This window comes from Acipenser ruthenus, chromosome 5, assembly GCF_902713425.1.
Source record: "Acipenser ruthenus chromosome 5, fAciRut3.2 maternal haplotype, whole genome shotgun sequence".
NCBI lineage: Eukaryota > Metazoa > Chordata > Actinopteri > Acipenseriformes > Acipenseridae > Acipenser > Acipenser ruthenus.
In genome coordinates, this window is record NC_081193.1 from 69,221,199 (window position 1) to 69,247,424 (window position 26,226).

At 37.0% G+C, this 26,226-nt stretch overlaps 1 protein-coding gene across 1 annotated transcript in view; it reads left to right on the top strand.

The window, feature by feature from the left end:
• LOC117403276 (neuroendocrine convertase 2) overlaps positions 1-26,226 on the top strand; it is a 60,317-nt gene that overhangs the window by 22,091 nt on the left and 12,000 nt on the right. The window contains exons 6-10 of the mRNA XM_034005306.3: positions 9,025-9,101; positions 15,347-15,435; positions 21,421-21,596; positions 22,575-22,790; positions 25,237-25,337. Coding sequence (XP_033861197.1) covers positions 9,025-9,101; positions 15,347-15,435; positions 21,421-21,596; positions 22,575-22,790; positions 25,237-25,337 — 659 coding nt within the window. The remainder of the gene's footprint in view (positions 1-9,024; positions 9,102-15,346; positions 15,436-21,420; positions 21,597-22,574; positions 22,791-25,236; positions 25,338-26,226) is intronic.

A 26,226-nucleotide genomic window follows, 5' to 3' on the forward strand; every position in this document is an offset into this window, starting at 1 on the left:
AATAATCCTGAATTAATTGACTTAATAGAAAAAGTACACATTTTAGTGCTATTTATTTTAAATATATACTTGTGGTATAAACACAATACTGAATGATCGTTTGTGGTATACATTTTTTTATTCCCTTTAGGAGTATGTCCTTAGGAGTATATCTTTATTTCTAAAAACTAGTAACCCATTTTATAAGTGCAATAAGACACTCCAGGGTGTTGGTTGTGCTAGAATAACCTCACTTCCAGGGGCCTACGGCCTCGTGCCTTACTACACCCCTGGACGTGCGGTTATTCTAGCACAACCAACACCCTGTCGTGTCTTATTGCTTACATATATCCCTTTCACTATATTTCCCTTATAAATTTGCAGACATGTTTTGCAGTTTTCCCCTCCTTTTCCCCCCCCATGGTTATACTATACATTTACCATAGTTAAGCATGATTTTAAATATGCTATACCATAGCTTGCTGCTTTACTAGTTTTCATATGCTTTTACTATACAATACCTGTATAAGGTACTTTTCACTGGCAGTGTGCCGATTTCAAACTATTGAAACACATGAAAATGGTTTTATAATACATGTCTTCTTGTCTAGGTAGTTCTAAAAAACATGCTTTTTTTCTTGCCGTAATGGAGTTCACATCCTAACATGGGATAAATAGTCTGGGAGTGGAATCATAGCAGTTTTCAGAATTAACATTTAAGACTTCTGATATTCAGGGTACATATAAATGATTTGCCCCAATGGGAACATTAATGACAATCTCATACATAATCAGGATTATGTATGCCTATTATGGGCTATTAACAGTATGATTTTTTATTGCTTCAATGTTGAACTTTGATAAGCAATGGCTGTATAATTGATGAGTCACTGCTGTAGCACTTAAGTATTGAGCTATAGACTCAAAAGAGACTTTACCATGCTGATTTTTCAGAAAGAAAATGGAGGACAAAAAAAGCACTTTCACAGCAAGTGTTTATAGTGTCTCATTTTCAAAAGTAAAAAACAAATCTAATGTTACCTATTCCCTCAAAAAGCCCATTTGTCAGAATGTTATTGCCAGTCTTCGATTTTAAGACCAAACATAATACAAAATGCAGACAAACAAATGGGGGAATCCAAACACAAAAATACATTTTTACCCACAATTAGTTAGAACACTTGTTGATTAAATATAAATGCAAATAAAGCTTTCTTTCTTTAAGGTTCATAGCTGGTACAATACAAACAGCAAAAATGGTTTGCTGCCCTCAGTGCTGTCAAACAAAGATAAAGGACTGTTTTATGTGATCTCCAACAGGCATCCCAAGCACATGGTTAATATATATTAGAATACACTATTCAAAAATAATTAAATTGTTTTACTGACACTATGACATCCATTAACAGATGATCAAGTGTGTCTACATGCATGGAATATTCATCAAGCACATAAACAAATATATATATTTTAACTCTGCTTCCTGATCTATAGTATCATTAACTTGCTGGTGATGACCCTGTAATGTACCTACTGCTGCAAGTTATAGCCGGAGTTGACTATTCCTGCGTTAACACTACCTACTAAATAATGTATGATCATCACATTTTGAAAAGGTGATGATGAATGAAGCAGGGTTAGAACGACTACTCATTTAACAGTGTTGAATAGTTAAGGTAAACCACAACTGCACTTCAGTCCTAAAGAAACTAACTGAATAGTCGACAATGCTGTGCTACCACTAGAATTAATGAATGGCAATGCAGTATAGTTAAAGTATAGAATCATGTTGAGCTAGTATTATTTAAGTGGTGTCAATAGGTTGCATTTGATTTACAGCATGATGTAATGTCAAACGGCTAGTGTTGGGTGGGGGGTGCAAGGGATACAACTGCACCCGGGCCCAGCCTTTAATGACTAAATGTAAAAGATAGATTTTATATATATATATATATATATATATATATATATATACAGTGCCTTGCGAAAGTATTCGGCCCCCTTGAACTTTGCGACCTTTTGCCACATTTCAGGCTTCAAACATAAAGATATGAAACTGTAATTTTTTGTGAAGAATCAACAACAAGTGGGACACAATCATGAAGTAGAACGAAATTTATTGGATATTTCAAACTTTTTTAACAAATAAAAAACTGAAAAATTGGGCGTGCAAAATTATTCAGCCCCCTTAAGTTAATACTTTGTAGCGCCACCTTTTGCTGCGATTACAGCTGTAAGTCGCTTGGGGTATGTCTCTATCAGTTTTGCACATCGAGAGACTGAAATTTTTGCCCATTCCTCCTTGCAAAACAGCTCGAGTTTTCAGTTCTTTCCACAGATTCTCGATTGGATTCAGGTCTGGACTTTGACTTGGCCATTCCAACACCTGGATATGTTTATTTGTGAACCATTCCATTGTAGATTTTGCTTTATGTTTTGGATCATTGTCTTGTTGGAAGACAAATCTCCGTCCCAGTCTCAGGTCTTTTGCAGACTCCATCAGGTTTTCTTCCAGAATGGTCCTGTTTTTGGCTCCATCCATCTTCCCATCAATTTTAACCATCTTCCCTGTCCCTGCTGAAGAAAAGCAGGCCCAAACCATGATGCTGCCACCACCATGTTTGACAGTGGGGATGGTGTGTTCAGGGTGATGAGCTGTGTTGCTTTTACGCCAAACATACACGTTTTGCATTGTTGCCAAAAAGTTCGATTTTGGTTTCATCTGACCAGAGCACCTTCTTCCACATGTTTGGTGTGTCTCCCAGGTGGCTTGTGGCAAACTGTAAACGACACTTTTTATGGATATCTTTAAGAAATGGCTTTCTTCTTGCCACTCTTCCATAAAGGCCAGATTTGTGCAGTATACGACTGATTGTTGTCCTATGGACAGAGTCTCCCACCTCAGCTGTAGATCTCTGCAGTTCATCCAGAGTGATCATGGGCCTCTTGGCTGCATCTCTGATCAGTCTTCTCCTTGTATGAGCTGAAAGTTTAGAGGGACGGCCAGGTCTTGGTAGATTTGCAGTGGTCTGATACTCCTTCCATTTCAATATTATCGCTTGCACAGTGCTCCTTGGGATGTTTAAAGTTTGGGAAATCTTTTTGTATCCAAATCCGGCTTTAAACTTCTCCACAACAGTATCTCGGACCTGCCTGGTGTGTTCCTTGTTCTTCATGATGCTCTCTGCGCTTTAAACGGACCTCTGAGACTATCACAGTGCAGGTGCATTTATACGGAGACTTGATTACACACAGGTGGATTCTATTTATCATCATTAGTCATTTAGGTCAACATTGGATCATTCAGAGATCCTCACTGAACTTCTGGAGAGAGTTTGCTGCACTGAAAGTAAAGGGGCTGAATAATTTTGCACGCCCAATTTTTCAGTTTTTTATTTGTTAAAAAAGTTTGACATATCCAATAAATTTCGTTCCACTTCATGATTGTGTCCCACTTGTTGTTGATTCTTCACAAAAAATTACAGTTTCATATCTTTATGTTTGAAGCCTGAAATGTGGCAAAAGGTCGAAAAGTTCAAGGGGGCCGAATACTTTCGCAAGGCACTGTATATGCCAGCGGAATGTCAATCAAAACACATTCGCAAATCAGCACTAATAAATTGTCTATCGGGAGGCGGGACGCCTGGCAATAGGTCAGTGTTATTAAGGTCATGCGATTGCTCTGCTGGCAGATACTAACAACGGATGATAAAAATTCTGTATTTAAAAAAAAAAAAAAAAAAAGAAGTACGTGCTTTTGAGGTATTCGTTTGTTAAGTGTGTTCATCATTTCTCTGTTGTATTGATTGAATTTGTGCTATGGGCTAAGTTGAGATGTGGACGTGTGGTTTTTAGAAATGTGATAACATTGAGTTAAAAATCCAATTGATGCCTATGATTAATAGGTTTGTTACTAATTTGAAGTTATTCATATGTTTCAGTATTAACTTAATCAAGCCATTAATCAAATTGATTAATTTTGTTAGATAATTGATTTATTAAAATATAAAAATGTTTTGTCAGATTCAAAATTTTGCTGGTCATGTATTTATTTTCAAAAAGGTTTTCTTAGATTGTGCTGAGGCCGTGCATATTATTTGGTGTGTGTGGGGGGCGTCTACTTCACAATCTTGCACCAGGGCCCAGCAAATCCTAGTGGCAGTGTACTGCAAGAAATTGCCACCCTTGTATATTTTATAGCAAAGGAAGGCAGTAAATTATGATAAATCATACTGCAGTGTCAGAAAATACCACCCCTACATATTCTGTAGGGAAAATTAGGTATTAAATTGTGGCAAGTTGTATTTTGGGGTCAGGAAATAACACTTATATTCTGTAGGAAAAATTAGGTAGTGAAAAAAATTCCACTTGTTTATTCCGTAGCCAAATCCGCCCCCTAGTCAGGTGAATCCATTACTACGTGCGTCATAGCCATAGAGTCCTGGCAGAGTCAGTTTGAATGAATTGTTACCTCAGAACTTGACACCGACAGCAAATTCTTTTGTGTGTGAATAATAAAGGAACTATCACAAAAGTATAACATATTTTACTACCTTACTAGAGCGATCTGAGCCGCTTAGTTTGAGTAGTAACCATTTAGTTTTTTTAGATTATATAAACAGCTGCAATATTTTCAAACCTAAAAAGTAATATATAATAAAGAAACAGTCACAAAAATGAAAGTATCTTACCTTCTAAATCTTTTTCATCTCTTGGTTGGGTTGGGTAGCTATTTCTGGCATAGTAGATGTGTTGAGCAAGTGCAGTGTGCAAGGTAGCAAAAAGTGGCAGATGGCAAAAAAAGGCAGAACACTGGCACTGGTATTATTATTATTATTATTATTATTTATTTCTTAGCAGACGCCCTTATCCAGGGCGACTTACAATCGCAAGCAAACAGGTTTCAAGTGGGGAGTAATGGTGTGGCTGTAAAGATAAACCTACCTTTAGGGAATGTAAATAGACAATATTAGCTTTCCTATACAGCTTTTACAATTAAACAATTTAGAAAGACACCAAGGAATTATTTCTTGTGTACAATTGAGCATGATTAAGCAATTAAGCAAGATATGAGATACTGCAATCTTCTGAATTAGTTTGTTAAATCTATTTATTGTTGTCCACTGTAAGATAGCAGGGAGGGGATTAAAGCCTCCCTGAAGAAAAAGCATGTACAGAATGCACATTTGTTTAATACACAAATAAAACAAACACAAAACAAACACCTAGCTCTTTACGAGCACTAACTAAACTTTCTTTTCTTTTTTACCCTGACTAAGTGGGACGGCTAAGCTGTTTCCCCACCAAACACAACAAACAAAATCAAACAGGTTTAAATTGCACACTCTTTACCTCTCAACTGCTCAGAAACAGAGCATCTCACCTGCCTCATTCTACTCAGCAGCCTCAAACAAACTGACTGCTCCCCTTTTATACCCTGCACCTGGCTCTAATAATAAGCACCAGGTGCAGGGGATAATTAAGCAATGAAACAATAAAGCAAAATTATTATTATTATTATTTATTTCTTAGCAGACGACCTTATCCAGGGCGACTTACAATCGTAAGGAAATACATTTCAAGTGTTACAATACAAGTAATACAATAAGAGCAAGAAATACAATAACTTTTGTTCAAGCAAAGTACAAGTGTGACAAACCACAATTCAATAATACAGCAGATAATAGTGATAGTTACATCAGGATATGATTAAATAGTGATAGTTACATCAGGATATGATTAAATACAAAGTACTACAGGTTAAACACTTGGCAGATTACAGTATTCTGAAGTACAGGATTAAATGCAGTAAAATAGGGGGCAGATAAGAGCAAAATAAAGCACATTTACATGAAGGGTGATAGTGTCCCAGGATACAAACAGAGGAGTTCTACAGGTGCTGTTTGAAGAGGTGAGTCTTAAGGAGGCACCGGAATGTGGTCAGGGACTGGGCAGTCCTGACATCTGTAGGACGGTCATTCCACCACTGCGGAGCAAGGGTGGAGAAGGAGCGGGCTCTGGAGGCAGGGGAGCGTAGCGGAGGTAGAGCTAGTCTTCTAGTGCAGGCGGAGCGGAGAGGTCGAGTGGGGGTGTAGGGAGAGATGAGGGTCTGGAGGTAGCTGGGTGCAGTCTGGTCAAGGCATCTGTAGGCTAGTACAAGAGTCTTGAACTGGATGCGAGCGGTGATCGGGAGCCAGTGGAGCGAGCGGAGTAGTGGAGTAGCGTGGGCGAAGCGAGGCAGAGAGAACACCAGGCGGGCAGCAGAGTTCTGGATAAGCTGGAGCGGACGGGTGGCGGACGCAGGGAGGCCAGCCAGGAGGGAGTTGCAGTAGTCTAGGCGGGAGAGTACCAGGGCCTGGACCAGGAGCTGGGTAGCATAGTTGGTGAGGAAGGGTCGGATTCTTCGGATGTTGCTCAGGAAGAATCGGCAAGTGCGTGCCAGAGTGGAGATGTGCTGGGAATAAGAGAGGCAGGGGTCCAGGGTGACTCCAAGGTTTTTAGCTGAGGAAGAGGGAGAGAGTGTGGTAGATTCCAGAGGTCAGATTTAGAGAGGTTGAGTTTGAGGTGATGCGAGTTTGAGGTGATGCGAGTGTAAACAATAACAAAACTAACTAATTAAATTAAACAAATGTGCATTCCGCACATGCTTTTTCTTCAGGGAGGCTTTAACCCCCTCCCTGCTGTCTTACACCACATAATTGTGTTTATACAGTTCTTTATTCAGTCCTGATCCATTTGTATTATTTTAACCAATTTACTCTTACTGTGTTCTAATTTAAATTTCATCAGTTGGTTTTTATTTGCTCTTGTCGCCACCTATTATGTTTATGGCTAAATAACTTTAACTAGCAACTGAATAAAACCAAAAATGTAAATCATTTCCAAAGAAACACAAATAACAATCTGGTAATCAAAAACTAATTTCTGTAGCAGCGAAGATTGATTACAGAGAATAATTTATGCAGCAGAGCATAACAAATTGATGTGCCATTTTAAACAACCACTGTAGACAATTTGATTACTTTTATAGACATATAACAACATTGCTCCTCAGTTTCATCAGTCTATTGATTTGTCCTGCAATAAAAAGCCTTTGCCTTAACATGGGATTATATTTAGTCAATACAAAAATGGAAAAAAAAAACAAGTAAGGAATTAACACATATAAGACATAAACCAAAGTATCTTGAACTTTAAACCAAAAGTATTTTACAAAGGGAAATTGATTTACTGAATACATTAGGCTCCACACAGCATTGTAGAACAATACATCCACTCTGAATGTCTTCTTATTTTGTTCTGTAGTTATATATGAAATTGGATCTGAGAAGGCCCTTAGCTCCACTCCAAGCTCTGAGATCTATTTGCAGCTTTCACACATTAAAATTCATATTCACAGAGTGTGCCACATCTAAGGCTTTTGCCAAGAAGATACATTCTACAGCATTCATAGCATGAGACCAGGTGCAAAAAAGCTGAGGTGACAGTTTAGGGTTAGAAGCCTTGTACTTGGCAGTTTATGAAGACAAGCAGAGATCACCTTAAAATAACCATTTATTTATTTCAACTGACTTTGTCTCTCAGATGGATTAGATGTAAAGACAACTCTGTTCCTAATACAGCTGCAGAACGTTTGAAATGATGTGCTCTAATTGAATCTTTTGCTGTTCGTCAATTTTAGCAATTAAGGACAAAGGGAAAAACTTGTGTATTGTGTAGTGAATAGTACATTGCACAATTAGCTGATATTTAAGCTACAGTAACAATGAAACAGATATAGTGGATTAATGGTACAAAAATAAACGTGTGTTTACTGTATTTTAGAAGATTCTTCTACTGCTAGGGAGGATCCTTGTATTGCACAGTTAAAAAAGTAATACATAGAAAAACTAAACACTAAATGAAGTTCTTAACTAAAGTTTGGGAGGAGGGTCAGACACCAATCTCCGTGTCACCAAATTGAATCATTCAATTTACACATTAGCTTATTAAGATTGTTAGGACTATAAATACCCTCTTCACTTACCTCACAGTTGCTTACCTCACATTTTGTCAATGGGCGTCTCTGCCTCGTCCAGTTGGCCAGGCAGCGAGCCCTCAAACCAAGTTAGGTTTGATGGCAAATTAACGTGTATATACAACATACTTCTCTGTAAAATCGCATACTCCAAATTCTCCATAATAAATATTTATACTAAAACATTTTGTGATTGGTGTTTGTCCCGAACTATTGAAACAATATTTGGGCTGTGATTCAGAAATGGCAGTGTGATTTGCGTCATTCACTTTTCCAAAATGCTGTCATCGGTTTGGTCTACAGATATTTTTTTGAAAATCAAGTTAAGCCAAGACCTAAGGGCCATAAACCATTTGTTTTATCATAAAACTATTCATTTTTGTACATTCTCAAAAAAAGCACCCAGTCTGAAATATATAACAATGTCCTCATCCCTAATAAATGCCTGACAGTTTCTCAAAATGTAAGGCTTGCAATTGCTGTTCGTAATCACTTTCTTAAAATAAGCTATAAACCGTGTCCTGTTTATCACATATTAAAACTTCTTGGCAGGCTGTTAATTTGCAAAAGAGGCTGCCTAAGCTTATTTTCTAAAAGCCTGCACATTTATTTTTCAACAGGCAGCACAAAGGTAATAACAGCATGCATATTGCCTGATCCAAGGCAGTAACTTAGCTACTGATCAATTACAATTGATTGCTATATTGCAGGTCTGCAACACATGCTATGACCAGTTTCATTTGAGCAGAATAAGGTTGTACAGTGTATTTAGATAGAGAGCTAGACTAATTCTCCAGAAATTTGCATATTTTAATACAATTTAAAAAGTAGATGCAGTGGAGTGCAACTGCTTACTATTTTGACAACTGTTGACACAACTCATGTAATATATTTATGTTATTATTTTCTAAAAGGGAGTTGTGATGTAATGGAGTGTGACATGCCCTTGTTACAAAAAGGTCACCGCACTTTTTTATGTTTACACTACCTTCCTGTTGTTATATTACATCTAACCTTTCTTATTGCAGAATGCAGAAGCCAGCTATGACTTTAGCAGCAATGATCCCTATCCCTACCCTCGCTACACGGACGACTGGTTTAACAGGTAATATAGAGTTGGTCAGCAGTCACTTCTGTATTATCTGCAGACCATTAGGGGACATAAACTGTGTATTGACTGTGTTAATAATAAATATGGATCAGTAGTGGCCACTGCTGCTTGATGGATAACACTGTGAGTTCCTTCAGAGTCTCCATATTGATTTTCCCTACACATAATTCCATTAAGTAACATCTTGAAGCACTCAGCTCAGCTACATTAAAGCTTATGGAGTATCCAGTATCTATATGAAGTATCCTTTCTTGGACCGCGTAAAAAAATAAAAAACAAAACATGTAAAAAACTTCAACTTTTATGCTGTTGGTAAACGGCATGCTTCTTATCATTTTTGTGTCTGTGTGTTTTATATTTTAACATTAGCAGAGCTGGATGCTAGACATTTGATAAAAAAAAATTGATAATTCTCATTTGTGTTGTTTTGTGTGTGTGTGTTATCAGCACGAAAGAATCATACAGTTCATGGTAGACTGGGAAAGGTTTGACATGCCCCTGCCACCACAGTCCACCAAGCGTTTCCATAGTAGCCTAGAGATGACAGGTGCAACTAGTGTATACACTATACATCACAATTGCACTATGCCACTTGGTAGGACCAGGTGTGCTAAGTAAACTGTGGCTCAATAAATAACACATACTGTACAAGAGAAGGTTACTTTATTAATTCTGGAAGGGATTGTTGGTGTTTGTTATCAGTGATGATGTGACTCTTAACTCAACATTGTATATAGCCCTCTAACATTGAAGACTACGATGATTATCCTTTTAAATGATGGAAAGTTATCAGATTCAAAAGATGTTTGAATACATTTCTGTGACAGAGTGGTGAGTGAATACAGGTGAGTGCAGTGCAGAGCGAATATAAAACAGACAGACAATGATTTCCAGGTGCAAGGGTGTTTATTGATTTAATTAATGTCCAGAGCCTTATGGCAAACACCTGTAAATAACAATGATGGAGTGATACAGCGGCGTGTATCACTCGGTATTTGTAATTCCCCGGGTTTGGCCCGCAACCAAAAAGTCCAGTTTTACACACCAACACTAAACACAAAACACAAACACAGTGGTATACATTTCTCCGTGAAATGCAGGGGTGAAAGTGATGTCCGGGTTTATGCTGGCTTTCGCTACAGCTCCGGAGCGTGCAACTGGTAGTCTATTAAAAATAGACGGCAGTTAACAAAACACTAACAAACACAAGACAAAACTCACGGTTCACAAAACAGCACACAGACTCCTTGTAGGTTTTCAACACTAACCATTTACCAAGGAACAGATCACGTATGCTAAGTCCCCTATTTATATCCTCGCTCATGACCCCTATGTTAACGAGCGCATCTACTCCTTCAATCCTCAGATGCCACACCGTTTACCATCTGGGTCATTGAGTTTGTATACCATAGCTGCGCCCCTTTCCTAAATGACCAACTTTCACCTACCCTACGGAATAAATTGTCGTGCCATTTAGTTAAGGGTACTCTGTTCCCGTTACACAGTGCCCTCAGGGCGAGAGGGAGATCTAACACCAAGCACCATTGGATCTCTGTCACAATTTCCAAATATATATACTAAACCGCAGCTACACCATACTTACCCTGCACTTACACTTTTGTTACTTCAACAGAGTTTAAATATATTACATATTTTTACAAGGCGATATTTTATACATGCTTTTACCTACTGCATTCAGTTATTGAAGAATGTCTTCTCATTTTCTCATAGTAGTGTCTGTTATAACAAGCCAATTAACAATAACCCAGGTCTTTGTGGAGTAATATCTTTCCCTTTAGGATATAGAGTGAAAATAATCTTGGTCTTGACTTTTAAGAATACTTTTGAAAGTCAGCAATATAGGCCAGTGAAGTGGACAGCATTACATTTCCATTAAAGATTGTTGTTTCTGCTTAGTTCATTATTTACCATGTTTAATAACCATTCCAAACACCTGGACTGTTTCTCGAGTTGGCATCTCCACTGTAATGATTGGCAATAGATGTCCCAATCTGGAAACATTCTGTACAGATTGAATTTGGACCAGTGCAAACTCCTATTTCATCTCCTACTAGGATATGGAATTCTGCCAGTTGAGATCTCAAATTGAGTTTCTGCTGGTTGAGGCTCCAATAGGGATCCCTAACTGTAGAGTTTTAAGTGTCAGTGATTATTTCAGCTGTGATTTCAATGACACCCAAAGAAGGTTTTATATTGGAGATAGATATTTTTGTGTGACAATATGCCATGCAGTAAAAATAGGAATACCAGAGTATGCTCAATCAATTAAAATGGATTGCTATACTGTAGGTCTGCAACCCATAATATGACCAGTTGCATCTGAACACAGTAGTACTGTACAGCATATTAAGATATATATATATATATATATATATATATATATATATATATATATATATATATAGTTATTTTATTTTTAGAATATGGTCTGATATTATATATTTAAAGTTCACACCAAAATAACCCAAACTGGACACAATTACAGTATGAAAAAAAAATCACACACATGGGCTTTCTTCCAAAGTAGAAACTTAAAAAAAAATGGTTGTTAAACGTTTTAAAAATCAATCTGGAAATTACAAGCAGCATATCAACCGGTATTGTTTACTAGCTATACACCTAGAGCCTCAAACCCATGAAATCTCAAAAAGCCTATCAATCAATATCATATGTTCATCATTAGCCACATAACCTAATTAGGTAATAGTCTGATTGGTATTTTTAATATACTATTTTGTGTGTATAGCATAATTAGGTGCTGTTGTTTCTGCTTAGATCAGGATTATTTCTTGACTAACTATTCCAGCAAAATGTGCTTCTGAAAAGAATAATTTCTGAAGGGAGTTTATGTAGTGCATTGAAGTTTGGTCTAGCATTGTGTATGTGAGCCTGGGTAACATTAACATACTTCCCACCCTCACCTATGAAATCAGCTTTAAGTGGTCTACTCAGAAGCAATTCTTTAGTAATCATGTTAGTAAGAATAGTTACTGTGCATGATAAATAATCGTATAATATGACAACAGAGAATCATACAGAACCCAAATAATAAAATATGAAACAGGTAAGACATGCAACATTAGGGAAATGTACACGATATAAAGTATCCCTGTAAGTGCAGTAAGTGTTTATTAGGGCTGCTGTTATTAAGTGCCTAAAAGGATATTGTATAAAATAATAGAGCTAGTCAAAATATTTTTGTTTTAGGGAAAATGTAATGGTTTGATAATACAAAATTGAAAGACACTGTAAAAAGCAACATAAACCACTCACCAACAATACCCTCTGAGTGTCACAATAAAAGCATTTTTACTGACCGGCCTGAGCTGAATCAATACCAATAATAATACATTCACTGGACATGATTGAGGGCTGTGTGGAGGAAGAGACCTCAGGAATTGATAATAGAAGATATGTGCTTATAACTTAGAGAAGAGTAAGGAGATTCCCCTTGGCTCGCGGAGGTGAGACTGGACCGTTCGGTCTCCAAGGCTGGGAAGCAACCGATACTTCCCCCAAGGGGGATCTAGAGGAGAGAATGGAAAGATGACAGAGATAGTTACATTTCGCTGAGGGTCCCCCTTGACTCGCTGAGAACCTTCTTCACAGAAGATGAATCCAGCCGCAGCTGGGCTTCTAAGGTTGGGAAGTGAGCTTCACTTACCCCCAAGAGGGAGACCGTTGCAGAGGGCACAGTTGCAGAGGTGGAGAGCCGAACAGAAGAGGAAGCAGAGTGGGGAATAAGGGGAGGATGGTGGAAAAACAAAATAAAAAAACAAGATTTAGAGCAAAATCAAGCTTGGGGTTTAAATAGGGGATTAGCAGATGTTATTGGTAGGAGGGAAGTAGCCCTCGTTCATGTCCTCCGAATAACACCATTTTACAATACCGAACCAATGGCACGTATACAATGAATTCTGAAAATATATTTAATTTTATTTGTTTTAGTCTTAAACGCTTTAACAAAGCTGCTGTCAGCCACAGCTCACGCTTCTACAAGTCGGCTTTCTCTTCTCTTTAGCGCTTTCTCTCTAGCTTTTTCTCTTTAGCTCTTTCTCTCTTTTCTCCTTCTTTCTTCACTCTTTTCTCCTTTTCTCAATCCGACCCTGTGATCCAGCTCTCAGCTCCTTTAATAGGAGAGCTGGAGGGAGGCGGTGCCCGTTCCAACCAATCCAGAACAGACACCTCATCCGCTGGAAGGTTCCAGAATGACAGCTTTTTGGAAATCCCCCAGCCTAGGTGCCTCAGTCTGGGGATCGGAACACCTAGATGAAAGGGGGCGGGGCCCCGGCCTGACCGCGGGTAACCTCGCTAGATGGAAAAGTACAGGATTTCTCCCGTTCACTCCATTGCACTGACCACGCCCTGACCCGCAGGGTGCGCTCTTCCGGGTTGTTAACAAACATTCAACGTGCTGGCCCTGCCCATCTCACCAGCCCGCCTCGGAACCCACCATTACAATATATATATACATCCTTAAATTTAACATGAACATGCACCAGTTAATGCCAATTGTTATTTTTTTTTTATTTCTGGGGCTACTACTTTGGCAAAGTTAATTACCGGTAGTTAAAGGGTACCTGTACCCAAAAGCTCTCTTTGTGCTCTGCATATCCAATAAATGCTTCTTGCTGCACCGATTTGGTCAACAAGTCGCTCTTTTAGCGATGTTTTCAATTTCTTTGTCCACTTTCTGGGTCAAGTAACACTTGAGGGAGCTGACATATTGGAGCCTTTCAGGCAGCGACGTGACATCAAGTCGTTGATTTTACCGATAAGCCAAAAGTTGTACGCATGGGTTTATGTGATATAGAGGTGAAAACGCATATCGTGCGACATGGGAAGTGCAAAGATTTTGGGTGCTTGAATAATACGCAAAAAAACAAGATGAAAAGGTTATTTTGTGTGCCAAAGCCTATTAATTCAGAACAGGCGATCATAGCAAAAAAAATGTTTTTAAAAATGGCTACATAATTTGAGAACGGGGCATACACTGAAAATCTTTCCATTCGGTCGAAATTCTTTCGTGTGTGAGGACCATTTTGAACCTGAATGCTACAAAAGGAACATGCAAGCAGATCATCTGGGGGTATGAATGCAAGCCAAGGCTAAAACCTGATGCGATGCCAACAATATTTACAACAATCATTTCTGTTCTCACTCTCCTGTAATTATAATTATCTACTGCAATTTTACTCTGGCTGGGCTAATATTATTGCTTGTTAGTATATGTGGTACTGAAACGAGTGGTTTTTGTAATTTTTTACTGCTTACAGTTATTGTATTTTTAGGTTGAAACTGTGTTTCCTCCTTTCTCTTTCTCTCTTACTAGGTAGCCTTCACAAAGGCTGTAAACTCTGGAAGTTCTTATAGATGTACAGGGCTGTAAACAACTACTACTGATGATGATGATGATGTGATGATGATGATAATAATAATAATAAATGTGTCTCGACTAGTTACAGTACAGAGTGCTTTGTTCTGTGTAGGCTATGTACTGTGAAGTACACATCTAGAGTGATTTTACTTTAAATGTGCATGGTATGGAGGTCTTGTATACAAATAATTGACACAGACAAAAGTTATTGCAGCAGTGTTTGCATAAAACACATTTACTAGAAATGCACTAAGTATTTGGAGCTTTCTTGGTTGAGTTTTCTCAGATTAAGCTGGTTGAAGACTCCTCGTTATCCTCGTCTGAATATTCACTTAACTGGGGTAGTCGGACCTCAACGGTTCATATAAATATCCTTCTATTTGACTTTTTTCATCCATAATAATTGGATAAATGCCGTTGCAAATAATTGTTAGCTGCAGCTGTAGACTAGCAGCGTTCGGAAATAGTGAAATCAACGACCCGACATCATATCCTGTGAACCACATAAGAGACCCAATGCATAGAAGATTAACATTGTTTTAATGCTTTTATATTGGAAATTGGCCAAACTGGGGCTTTAAATTATGTCAAAAGTTTTCAGCCACATGCTTTCTTTTGAAATGATTCTATATGCATTAACACCACTTTAATTAGGGAGTGTTTTACTACTGATGTTTGGATTGTGCAATATGTTGACAGCTGAAATAATGCAACCTTAAGTGCATTGCTCCTTGCTAATAAATGTAGAACTACTGTAAAATCTACTAATTAATACAACGTCCAACAAAAATATATGCTTTTATAAAATCCATTTCCTCTAATGTCTGCTTCTCTGCTATAGCCACGGAACTAGATGTGCTGGTGAAGTTTCTGCAGCAGCCAATAACAACATCTGTGGTGTAGGAGTGGCGTTCAGCTCAAAAGTTGCAGGTACACCATTCTTTGAATTATATAAATTGAGGGTACAGGCCCACAAAACATTTTATGGCAACTGTTGAAGCAACAAGTTAATTATTTTTTTATAACATTTTCACCAAGGTGAAAAGCTTTATTGTTTTGATGTAGTTGGAAAATTACTGGAAATGTATACTGCAACTAGTTGCTTAAAAACACAAAGCATTGCCTGAAAGTGTCTTTGTGTTTAAATGGCTTTAGGGAGAGGGTGGTTGCGTTACATTGTCATTAATATTTTTCCAGTGTTCTTTATATAAAGAAAAGGCAAGGAAATCTCAAAATCCAAACAGCAGAATTCTGAGCACTCTTTTTATGTGAAGCTCTGTATCTGCATAGCAGAAAATGATGTAATTTAGAAAAATTACAGGCATGGGTGTAAATTGTTTTGTTATTTATTCAACTGTTAACTTTAAGGCTAAACAGTAATAAAGGTTGTAAGGAATATCCGTTATTAGCATTGAAACAATGTAATGTTGCTATAGGTAAGCTAATCCAAGCTTAGTGTTAATCAGGGTCTGTGAATATAGCCTTCAAACACCAGCATTTTAACACTTGCTATATTAGAAGGGTGTGGGCTTCAGCATTTCATTTGTGTGGGCGTTTGTTTGATAAATCAACTAGGAGTGCTGTATGTCTCAGACTGGCTAGGGAACAAAGCAAGAGGAATGTGTTCTCATTGTGTGTACAGAATGAGTAAATGCTGTTAGAAGCAGAAATGAACCAGCACTCAATTAGTCCTTTGGGAGTTTGTTTATTAAAGTAATTGGAGGGAAGGCTGTGCACTGAGCCATTTCACTTCAGTGGGTTTGAGTCTCTGCATAAGTATCTTTAACAACCAACAGCAGGAGAGAATTGTAGAGAAGAATTATTACTGTTGTCATTTTAAATATACCTGTGTCTTCTATTCCTCTTACCTGAATTTGACTTCTGTGGTGGTTTTCCAGAGTTATGATATAAATGGTGTTAAAGATAATTATTAACATTTCTTTAATTTTTCTACAGATAACAGGTCATGACAGTCCATAATGATTACATAGAGGATATGATGGTCCATACACATAAGTAATCAGAACATTGCTGTATAAACTGCAATGCTATGTCAAAGGCAATAGGCATCTTGCAGGCTTTTTTGTCTTTTGCTAGTTTCTTTAAATTAACACAGTTGTATTATAATGGTGCCCCTATATATATATATATATATATATATATATATATATATATATATATATATATATACTGTACATACACACACACACACACATATATACACATACACATACATATACCCATACAGTTGCAGACAAAAGTATTTGGGCAGTTAAAAAAATGAGAAAAACCACAAAGAAAGTGATTTCAGTAATTTCTAATTGTTCTATTGAAAGATATCAATTAAAGTTGATATTCAGCTTTATAATAAAAAAAAAAAACAAATTATTACATAACATGCATGAAATGAAAAATAACATGCAAAATCTAATTTCATACTTTGACAAAAGTATTTGGGCAATCAACATATTTTGTATGAAACCCATTAGTTGTTAATTATTGACAATTATCATGACTGAAAACCGACACCTGATGATAATTCTAGAATAAATAAATACATGATCATCAAGTGCTGAAAAGTAAATTGGAAATTTGTGATTAAAAAAAGCAACACAAATGGTTAAAACTAAAGAATACAAAAATTATCTTAAAATGGCAGTGATAGAACTAAATGAAAAAGGAGAAACTACCAGAAAAAATAGCAGAAAGACTTGGTTTACCGAAAAGCACTGTGTGGGCTTGTGGCAATGTGCCCCGCCCCTGTGTGCTTTATTATGTGTTGTGTGTTGCGTGCGTGTGTAAATGTTGGTGTATAGTCATTGGTACACGGGATATAAACGGGTCTGTGTTTCACGTGTATTTAAAAAGTGTAGATTTATATTTAGGCACGAGGAGAGCACAAATCACTTCACGTGCTGGTTAAATGTAATATGCGAGCACGGGGTTGCACAGAATTAATTCACGTGCTGGGATTCAAGTGAATAATTAATTAGTAATTGAATCCCAGCACAACAGTATATATAGATGCACGTTTCTTTCACTCAGGGTTTGGTGTTCGGTGAGTGGAGAACGGGAGAGAGAGGAGAAAAGAAAGCAAAGTAATTAGTGTTTTCACTCACCGTGTTTGTCTGTTCACTGTTTAGTCTGTTTTGTTTGTCTCTTTATTTTGGCATATAGTGCCGTGTCCCGTGTTTTTTTTTTTTTGGTTTTTTTTAATCCAAATATGCGGTTCCTGCTCTGGCCTGAGTCCTGGAGGCGCTGTAGATCCCACGCAGGACACCACGTGTCACAAAGACGGCCGGAGTGGGTGGTGTCAGACCAGAGCCAGGAAGTAACACACAGAGACTTGGAGTTTTGGTTAAGCACGCGCTCAGCATTTAATGAATAAACAGACAGAACAGAAAATAAAAGGTTTGAACACAAAAACACGGGACACGGCACTATATGCCAAAATAGAGACAAACAAAACAGACTAAACAGTGAACAGACAAACACGGTGAGTGAAAACACTAATTACTTTGCTTTCTTTTCTCCTCTCTCTCCCGTTCTCCACTCACCGAACACCAAACCCTGAGTGAAAGAAACGTGCATCTATATATACTGTTGTGCTGGGATTCAATTACTAATTAATTATTCACTTGAATCCCAGCACGTGAATTAATTCTGTGCAACCCCGTGCTCACATATTACATTTAACCAGCACGTGAAGTGATTTGTGCTCTCCTCGTGCCTAAATACAGATCTACACTTTTTAAATACACGTGAAACACAGACCCGTTTATATCCCGTGTACCAATGACTATACACCAACATTTACACACGCACGCAACACACAACACATAATAAAGCACACAGGGGCGGGGCACATTGCCACAGGGCTATTATTGACAAACACAGGAGAACAGGAACTACTGCAACTAGCTCCGGGTTTGGAAGACCAAGAAAGATTTCTGCAAAATCTGGAAGAAGAATCGCTTGAGCAGCCTGGGAAAATCCTTGAATTACTACAAAAGATTTGACAGAACAATTGAGAGAAGATGGTCAAAAAATTCACGCGCGAACAATGCAACACCTTAACAAGATGAATATCCATGGGTGAAAACCACGATGCAAACCTTTGTTAAAAATAATACACAAAAGAAAGCAATTGATGTTTTTCATTGAATACTTGAAGAAGCCAGATGATTTCTTCAACCAAATTATATGGTCAGATGAATCCAAAATAGAACTTTTTTCACCAAAAAAGCACAGCAAGAACCCTGGAACCTAATATTTATTTTTTGTTCACGATACAGCTTTTTATTGGTGCATTGGCGGTGAAGTGTGATCTTTCTGTGCTGTTACTTGATTTGTTCTCAGGATCTCTAGACACTTTGGGGCAAATATTCAAAGGTCTTGCGAATGTTCTCATCTTTCTCGCAACTCTGCTTGCGTTGCGAATGTTTTGCTTAAAATCGCAAGTGAGTGAAATCTAAAAGAGTTGCGGAGAAACTGCAATTATCTCAACGCTGCGGAAATGAATAAATTAACATGAATTAACACAGGAAATCAACCGCAACTCTCTATCGAGGTATATAACCATGGCAACTTACTGCAAAATGAAGATGCTTTATTTGGGCTTGACAAGGCATAGCCCAAGCACCTCTTCAGCTATGAAAGTTAGAAATGTCATTTAATGTTTTGCTCTCTGTGACAGGGTAGCGTTACAGGCCCAGATGGTATCGGTAGGGAAGGAGACTCAGAGGCAAGAAAACTGCCGTTTAAGTGCTGGTGTGCACTTGTAATAAACTCAAAATAGAAAGGTTGTACAAACAAAAATATTGCTCATATAAGTTCTTACGTGCGCTAAACAGAGACAGTCCACTGCCAGGGAAAAATACCACTGCTTCAGATGATACTACTGCTTAATAACAGGAACAACATTTTATTTAGGGTTAGTGTTGAACTTAAACACGCTCATGCCTGCCTGTACCCCTTGCCTGCTAACTTCTCCTATTCAAAAAAAAAAAAAAAACAATGATAACGGTCTGGTTTTCTCTTTCCTTTTTTCAATAAATATAATTTAATTAATAGAGCATAAAAACAAACCAAGCTAACAACTATCTAGTCTAAACAGAAACTGATTTATTTATCTGGAACCAACTCCCCAGTAATGTTGTTGAAGCTGACACCCTGGGATCCTTCAAGAAGCTGCTTGACGAGGTTCTGGGATCAATAAGCTACTAACAACCAAACAAGCAAGATGGGCCGAATGGCCTCCTCTCATTTGTAAACTTTCTTATGTTCTTATTTATTTATTTATTTATTTATTTATTTATTTTTTGCAATCTCCACAAACTGCAGCTTCTGTTGCATTCACAGCGCTGATAATGTTAGATATAGCTAGATATTACTACAGCGCGGACCATGGGTCAAACCAATGTTTGTGTAGGGTGCGTGTATCTTTTTTTTCTTTTTTTAAAATTTGATCAATGTCGGCCTTTTGGAGTCATCTGAATGCCTTTCCACGTTTTATTTCATTTTAAACCGGTTAAATGCCAAAACATTGAATAATGATGCATATACATAGAGCTATATATATATATATATATATATATATATATATATATATATATATATATATATATATATATATATATTTATCCTGCATTTGCCTTCAAATTATTTTTCTGCACATACTACTCCTTTGCATATATGTGATTATAAAATCTAACACTAGTACATACAATACTCTTTCTAATAAACTTATGATTTTGAATGTGCGCTTCTTAAGAACGGTATTATTGTCATTGCTTGTGCCCCGGCACCTCTTTCTTTACAAATTAAGCACTGGTAATTAGTATTGTTTAAAATAAACCACAAATAAATTAAATGTTTGAGTTGGAAATAAACCAAAATGTTATTATGTTTAATCAAAGTATAAATCGACTAAGGATTTCTTCAGTAGACAAGTCAAGGAATGTTATACGTTGTCTGTATATTCTGCCTGCACGATATTTCCTCTTTTTGTATTGCTCTGCTAGCATTTGCAAATATAGCTGTCTGAAAGCCATGTTCACTCTTTAACTAGAAACAGAGATTGTCCTGAAATACTTCCTGCGAAATAATTAAGAGGAGTCTTAAGTGATTTCCATGCAACATAGTGAATTGCGAGCAAATTAACTTTTGAATTTAGCTCGTGGTGGTGAACAGGATTATTCATGACACCGCCCCCAAATTTGAGGGAAAAGCCCTTGCGTGAGAACAACTTGCAAACCCATTTTTTTCCAATGCACCATCTATTTTGAATCTCACTCAAAACCGCAACTTTGTTCGCAAAAAGGAAAAAAATCTCTACAACTTCCCTTGCGACACACGCAAGGCGTTTGAATATTTGGCCCTGTGTCTTTTGGAAAATACCAGTCAAATCAGAAGGAATACAATAAGTAAAAGCCCAAATAAACCCTGTTTTTTTTTACTGTGGCTCATTAGGGACATGGAAAGAATGTAAATAAAAATGTGTCATGTCAGGATCACAAAATAATTGATCTTGTGATATTGCCAATTTTCCACTGTCCTCAACAAACCAGGTTTTTGGTCGCTTACTTAAATCATGGACATTTCTAAAAGTAGACACACAATAAGAGAAAAAAATACACACTGAAAAAAACGTAAGCCTTGGTTCTAACCTATTCAACAAGAAACCTTAGAACTTTCATCCACTAGGAAGCTCCAATGCAGGGAACTCAAATTTTCAGTCAGAATGTGAAGCTTTACAAAAAGGAAGGAAAGGAAAACTGCCCAGATATCTAAAGTCTGACATTCCTAACCCAATGGTTTGACCTGTTATCAGCAAACCTTAAAACAAGTTCATGTTTTTTCGCATTTTTCTAAACTTGTTTCTTGAATACAGAATGTGATGTTTAATTTTTATAGGTATTCGAATGTTGGACCAGCCTTTTATGACTGATATAATAGAAGCTTCATCAATAAGTCACATGCCTCAAATTATCGACATCTACAGTGCCAGTTGGGGGCCAACTGATGATGGTAAAACTGTGGACGGACCACGGGAGTTGACTTTACAAGCCATGGCAGATGGTGTGAATAAGGTATGTTGTACTCTCGTGAAGGCAAATGGTTTACCTACTGTAAAGTTACTTACAGTTTTTTTGTGTGTTGTTTCAGTCAATGCCCTTTAAGTAAAAAAAATATGGAATATATATATATATATATATATATATATATATATATATATATATATATATATATATAGATAGATAGATAGATAGATAGATAGATAGATAGATATACACACAAGAATCTCCTCCAGTGAACAACCACGAGGGAGAAAAAAAGACGTCAACTCCCATTAGAATTAAGTCCATATCCACCTGAGTTCTCAATAAAAGTCTTTATTTCATATCTTTAAAATTTCACAGTAAACATAGCTAACACATTTCAACCCATAGAGAAGACCTTTGGGTCAAAATATGTTAGCTATGTTTACTGTGAAATTTTAAAGATATGAAATAAAGACTATGCTTACTAAAGACTAAGTTTTTTCAAACACTTTTTAGAGCCGACATTCACGCTGTTATAACGTGGGTCTCGGGGAACACACAATATAAGCGTTATAACTGAAGAGCGTTATAAACGGGGGAGGGAGTGGGGGGCGCCGCGGGACACATAACAACACACATCTGAATAAAATACAAAATAAAATAACTCTCTATAATGCACGTATAGTGAAGCAAAAACGTAACTTTCCATGAATTAACCATGCATAAAGCATGTAATCAATTGTGTATTTTAAAAAAAAATTGCATCTGTTCTGCACACATAAAGTAAGGTCAACACAGCAAGGAAAAGTGCAAGTTTGTTACTCTTTCCATATGAGGCCCTGTGAAATCTTATGATTAACAACCAAGCTAGCCGAACAAGGTTAGCAGTCAAAAAAGGTGTACTGCAAGCTTGATATAAATATGGCAGTAAACAATTCTCACCTTTCCTGGGGCATCTTGACTGATAGGCAATACGCTTGGACTAAAGGGAATAATTTAACTTGACAGATTCATTATCCCTCACAGGGCAGGGGCGGTAAGGGAAGCATCTATGTCTGGGCTTCGGGAGATGGAGGCAGTTACGATGATTGCAACTGTGACGGCTATGCATCTAGCATGTGGACCATCTCTATCAATTCAGCAATCAATGACGGCCGCACAGCCCTTTACGATGAAAGCTGTTCTTCCACCCTGGCTTCTACATTTAGCAATGGAAGAAAGAGGAATCCTGAAGCTGGTGTGGTGGGTGGAGATATTATTGTGTCTTTCTTTTCTTTACAAAAAGCAGCAGATGTTCTTTTGCCTCAAGCAATTTTCAAATTGACAATGCCTGCTTATGCTTCAGCTGCTCACTGATGATATAATGTACAATAATGGCAAAAGCCATGTTAATGTACTGTGAAATCCTAACAGCAGAACTACGTGTTTGCATTTGTAATATGATGTATATATAATTTATCACAGTACAGTATCACTAGACTGCAATAGTCTTTCAATGGAAATGTTTTTTTGGTTTGTAGAAGAGGACAGTCAAACTTTCAAAAATGTGTCTTTACCATGTACAGTATCTATGATGGTGACATAATGCTGGTTGTAATCTTAAAGTATGTTTAGCAAGAGGAGTCAGTACAAGACACAACCATGTAGCTTAAATGAGGTAATGCATGCAAAAAATATACTTCTTTTGTAAAGTGCTAAAGATCTGGGATTAAGGAAACCAAGGTGATGGGTTTGCATCAGGTCTGTGCATTGGGTGGCCTTGTTTATCCCTTTCTCATAAGGTCCCACAGCTGGCTAATTCACACCTTACACCTGGAGATCACAAGGGCAATGACTTTAGTGACCTAATTCTAGCTCCTAGTGGTCAGTAATCCACATCCCAAAATACATATTTTGGCAGTCTCTTCTTGAGAGAGGCCCAGGATGAAAAGCAGGCCTGGACTGAGGTGCGTTTGCAGAACTGTGAGCAGCTGCTCCCATTTTGACTGCAGGCTCCATAAGCACATGAGCAGTAAATACACAAATTAATCATGTAAGTTGCGTTGTGTAGTTATATGTTGGAGATCCCCTTTTCATTAGGAACCATGTTAAATAAAAATAATTTTATGTTTTTAAAAATAAATAGTTTTTAATTAAAGCTACTAAAAACTATATTATTTTAAGCTTTTGATTGTGTCATTTTTGTGGGCATGTTTACTGCCCAAAGCCATCTGCCTTAAAACCTAGGGTTAAAACATTTTCACAGCCCATGCTCAGAAACTTTAATCCACCCCCCTAAAAAACAAATGCAATCTACAAAACAGTGAGAAATGTGATCACTCTGTACGATGTTATATTGAACAGCCACTTAATGCTACAGTAATTGTGGAACGCTATAATAACTATATCTTTAAAATAATCTTGTGGCTGTTACAGATGCCTAGGCAGTTTTAAAATAGCATTTACACATTCAAGAAGATTGTTATCTTATAAGCCCATGTTCAAAACATTAGCTCAGTAAGTGTTTCCAGTCCATATTATCATCATAACCCCATTTGGAGAAAAAAAAAAAGTACTACACCACGTACTGTAATAGCAGGAGTGTGCATGTTTGGCTCACTCAGTGAACTAGTCTGAAACAGTTTTAAAAGGTGGAAAAGTCTAACTTTATTTTTTATTTATTTATTTTTTTACATGTACTGTAGTCTTGAACATTTTGATACACAGTGTGATTTAAAACAACAAAAATAAAACTAGGTAATACTTATTACAAGTCATAGTAATACAATTTAATTGTTGTTATATTAGGGGATAATTTTCTATTAGATAGAGTGCTTTTTTTACAATGTTAACGTGTTGTAACGTAACAAAATAAATAACCCTTAAACACTTCTCACGCCAGGTGCGCGACGAGCAGATCTAGAAAAAAATTATATAATATGTTGCTATCAATGTCAACAGTCATACTGGCTGTGGTCATGCATTTATTTTTATGTGGAAACGTCAATGGACACAAACTTGTCAGTTCTGAGAAGGGCTTTACACTGTACACGTTAAACCTCTAACAAACATCTGGCATGAAAATTAGAAAATCAAATTAAATCAACATTGCTTTTCAAGTGTTGATAGTAATATGTGCTTGAATACTTTTTGTATGTTTCTCTTTTCTAATAAAACTTGACAAAAAAAGAAATGACCTGGAAAATATGTATTTGGGGTTTCACCAATTTTAATTATGGTTGCTGTTTTTATTTTTATATATGAAGTAGGCAACATAGGATTAACACCAACCTTTAAATATTTAAACTCTAAACATTTACATGTCAAGCTAACACCTAATTTCCTAATTAATCTTTGTTTCATATAATGTAAACATCATGGACTTCAAAATTCGACCCGTGTCTGTAAATGATAATATAGCAACCCTGTGTCCATTTATAAAAACAATGTCTCTGTTTATGGTGGAGGTTTGGAGTTTTGGAGGTTTGAATTTGAATATACCGTAAGTAGAATGCATCAGTAATTGTTGTTAAAATATGAACATTATATTTATTTTACTAAGTAGTTTCTATGTAACTACATTGTTAGTAACAAACAAACAAACAAACAAAAAGAAAGTACAGACTGTAATGTAAATGCCACAATTTAAACAATTAATGTTGCTTTATCTTTTATTGATTTATTCTGAATATTTTTTATGTTGTTGAAGGCTACAACTGATTTGTATGGAAACTGCACACTGCGTCATTCCGGAACATCAGCTGCTGCGCCAGAAGCGGCTGGGGTGTTTGCTTTGGCTTTGGAAGCTAAGTATGTACACATTTGCAATATTTTCCACTGTATAGGAAAAATATATTTCTGAATGATGTTTCAAAATGGCACACAGGATCAGCTGCTAGACATTAGCAGGAAGACTGTAGCCAATAATATATGCCTACCTAATACCCATTATAAGTTGTGTTGTCTTCTATCACAATATTGATTGAAATGATGCTGCGCAAGGTCAGTATTTCTTAGCTTTTGGTTTTCCCTTTCCATCTTAAGAAGCAGCTTGGTATGGATGTGAAATACCTGAATTATCTTAACTACTGTAGTCTACCTATTGTTTAAATTCACTTTGTATCATTTTCTGTTTCAGTCCTCACATCCTGGTGACTTCTTAAAACTTCAAAGTTTAAAGAACCTGAGTGGCTCCAATAGAGTTCTCAGAATCATGTCTTACCTCTAGTACATTTGGTACCCCAAGTGCATGTAAAAAATAGCAGATTTGGTATGCTTACTGGTGCATTTCTTACTTCCACTAAAGGCAGAGTGTTGCAGGAGTGTGGTGGGGTGCCCCACCCCTGTGCGTATTTTGTGTGTTATGTTGTGTGTGGTGTGTTAATGTTGGTGTATATGTATTTGTGCACGGGATATAATGGGGCTATGTAGCACAAGTGATTTAAATGATATAGTTGTATTTAGGCACGAGGGCTGCACAATCATTTCACATGCAGATAAAATGTGTATTAATATGTGAGCACGGGAAGTGCACAGATGAGTTCACGTGCTGGGATTCAAGTGAATAATTTATTAGCAATTGAATCCCGGCACAATTGTATATATAGATGCATGAATCACTCCCTCGAGGTTGGGTGTTCTTTGTGGAGAGAACAGGAGAGAAAGTTGGGAGTAAGCTTTAAAGACAAAAATAACAATT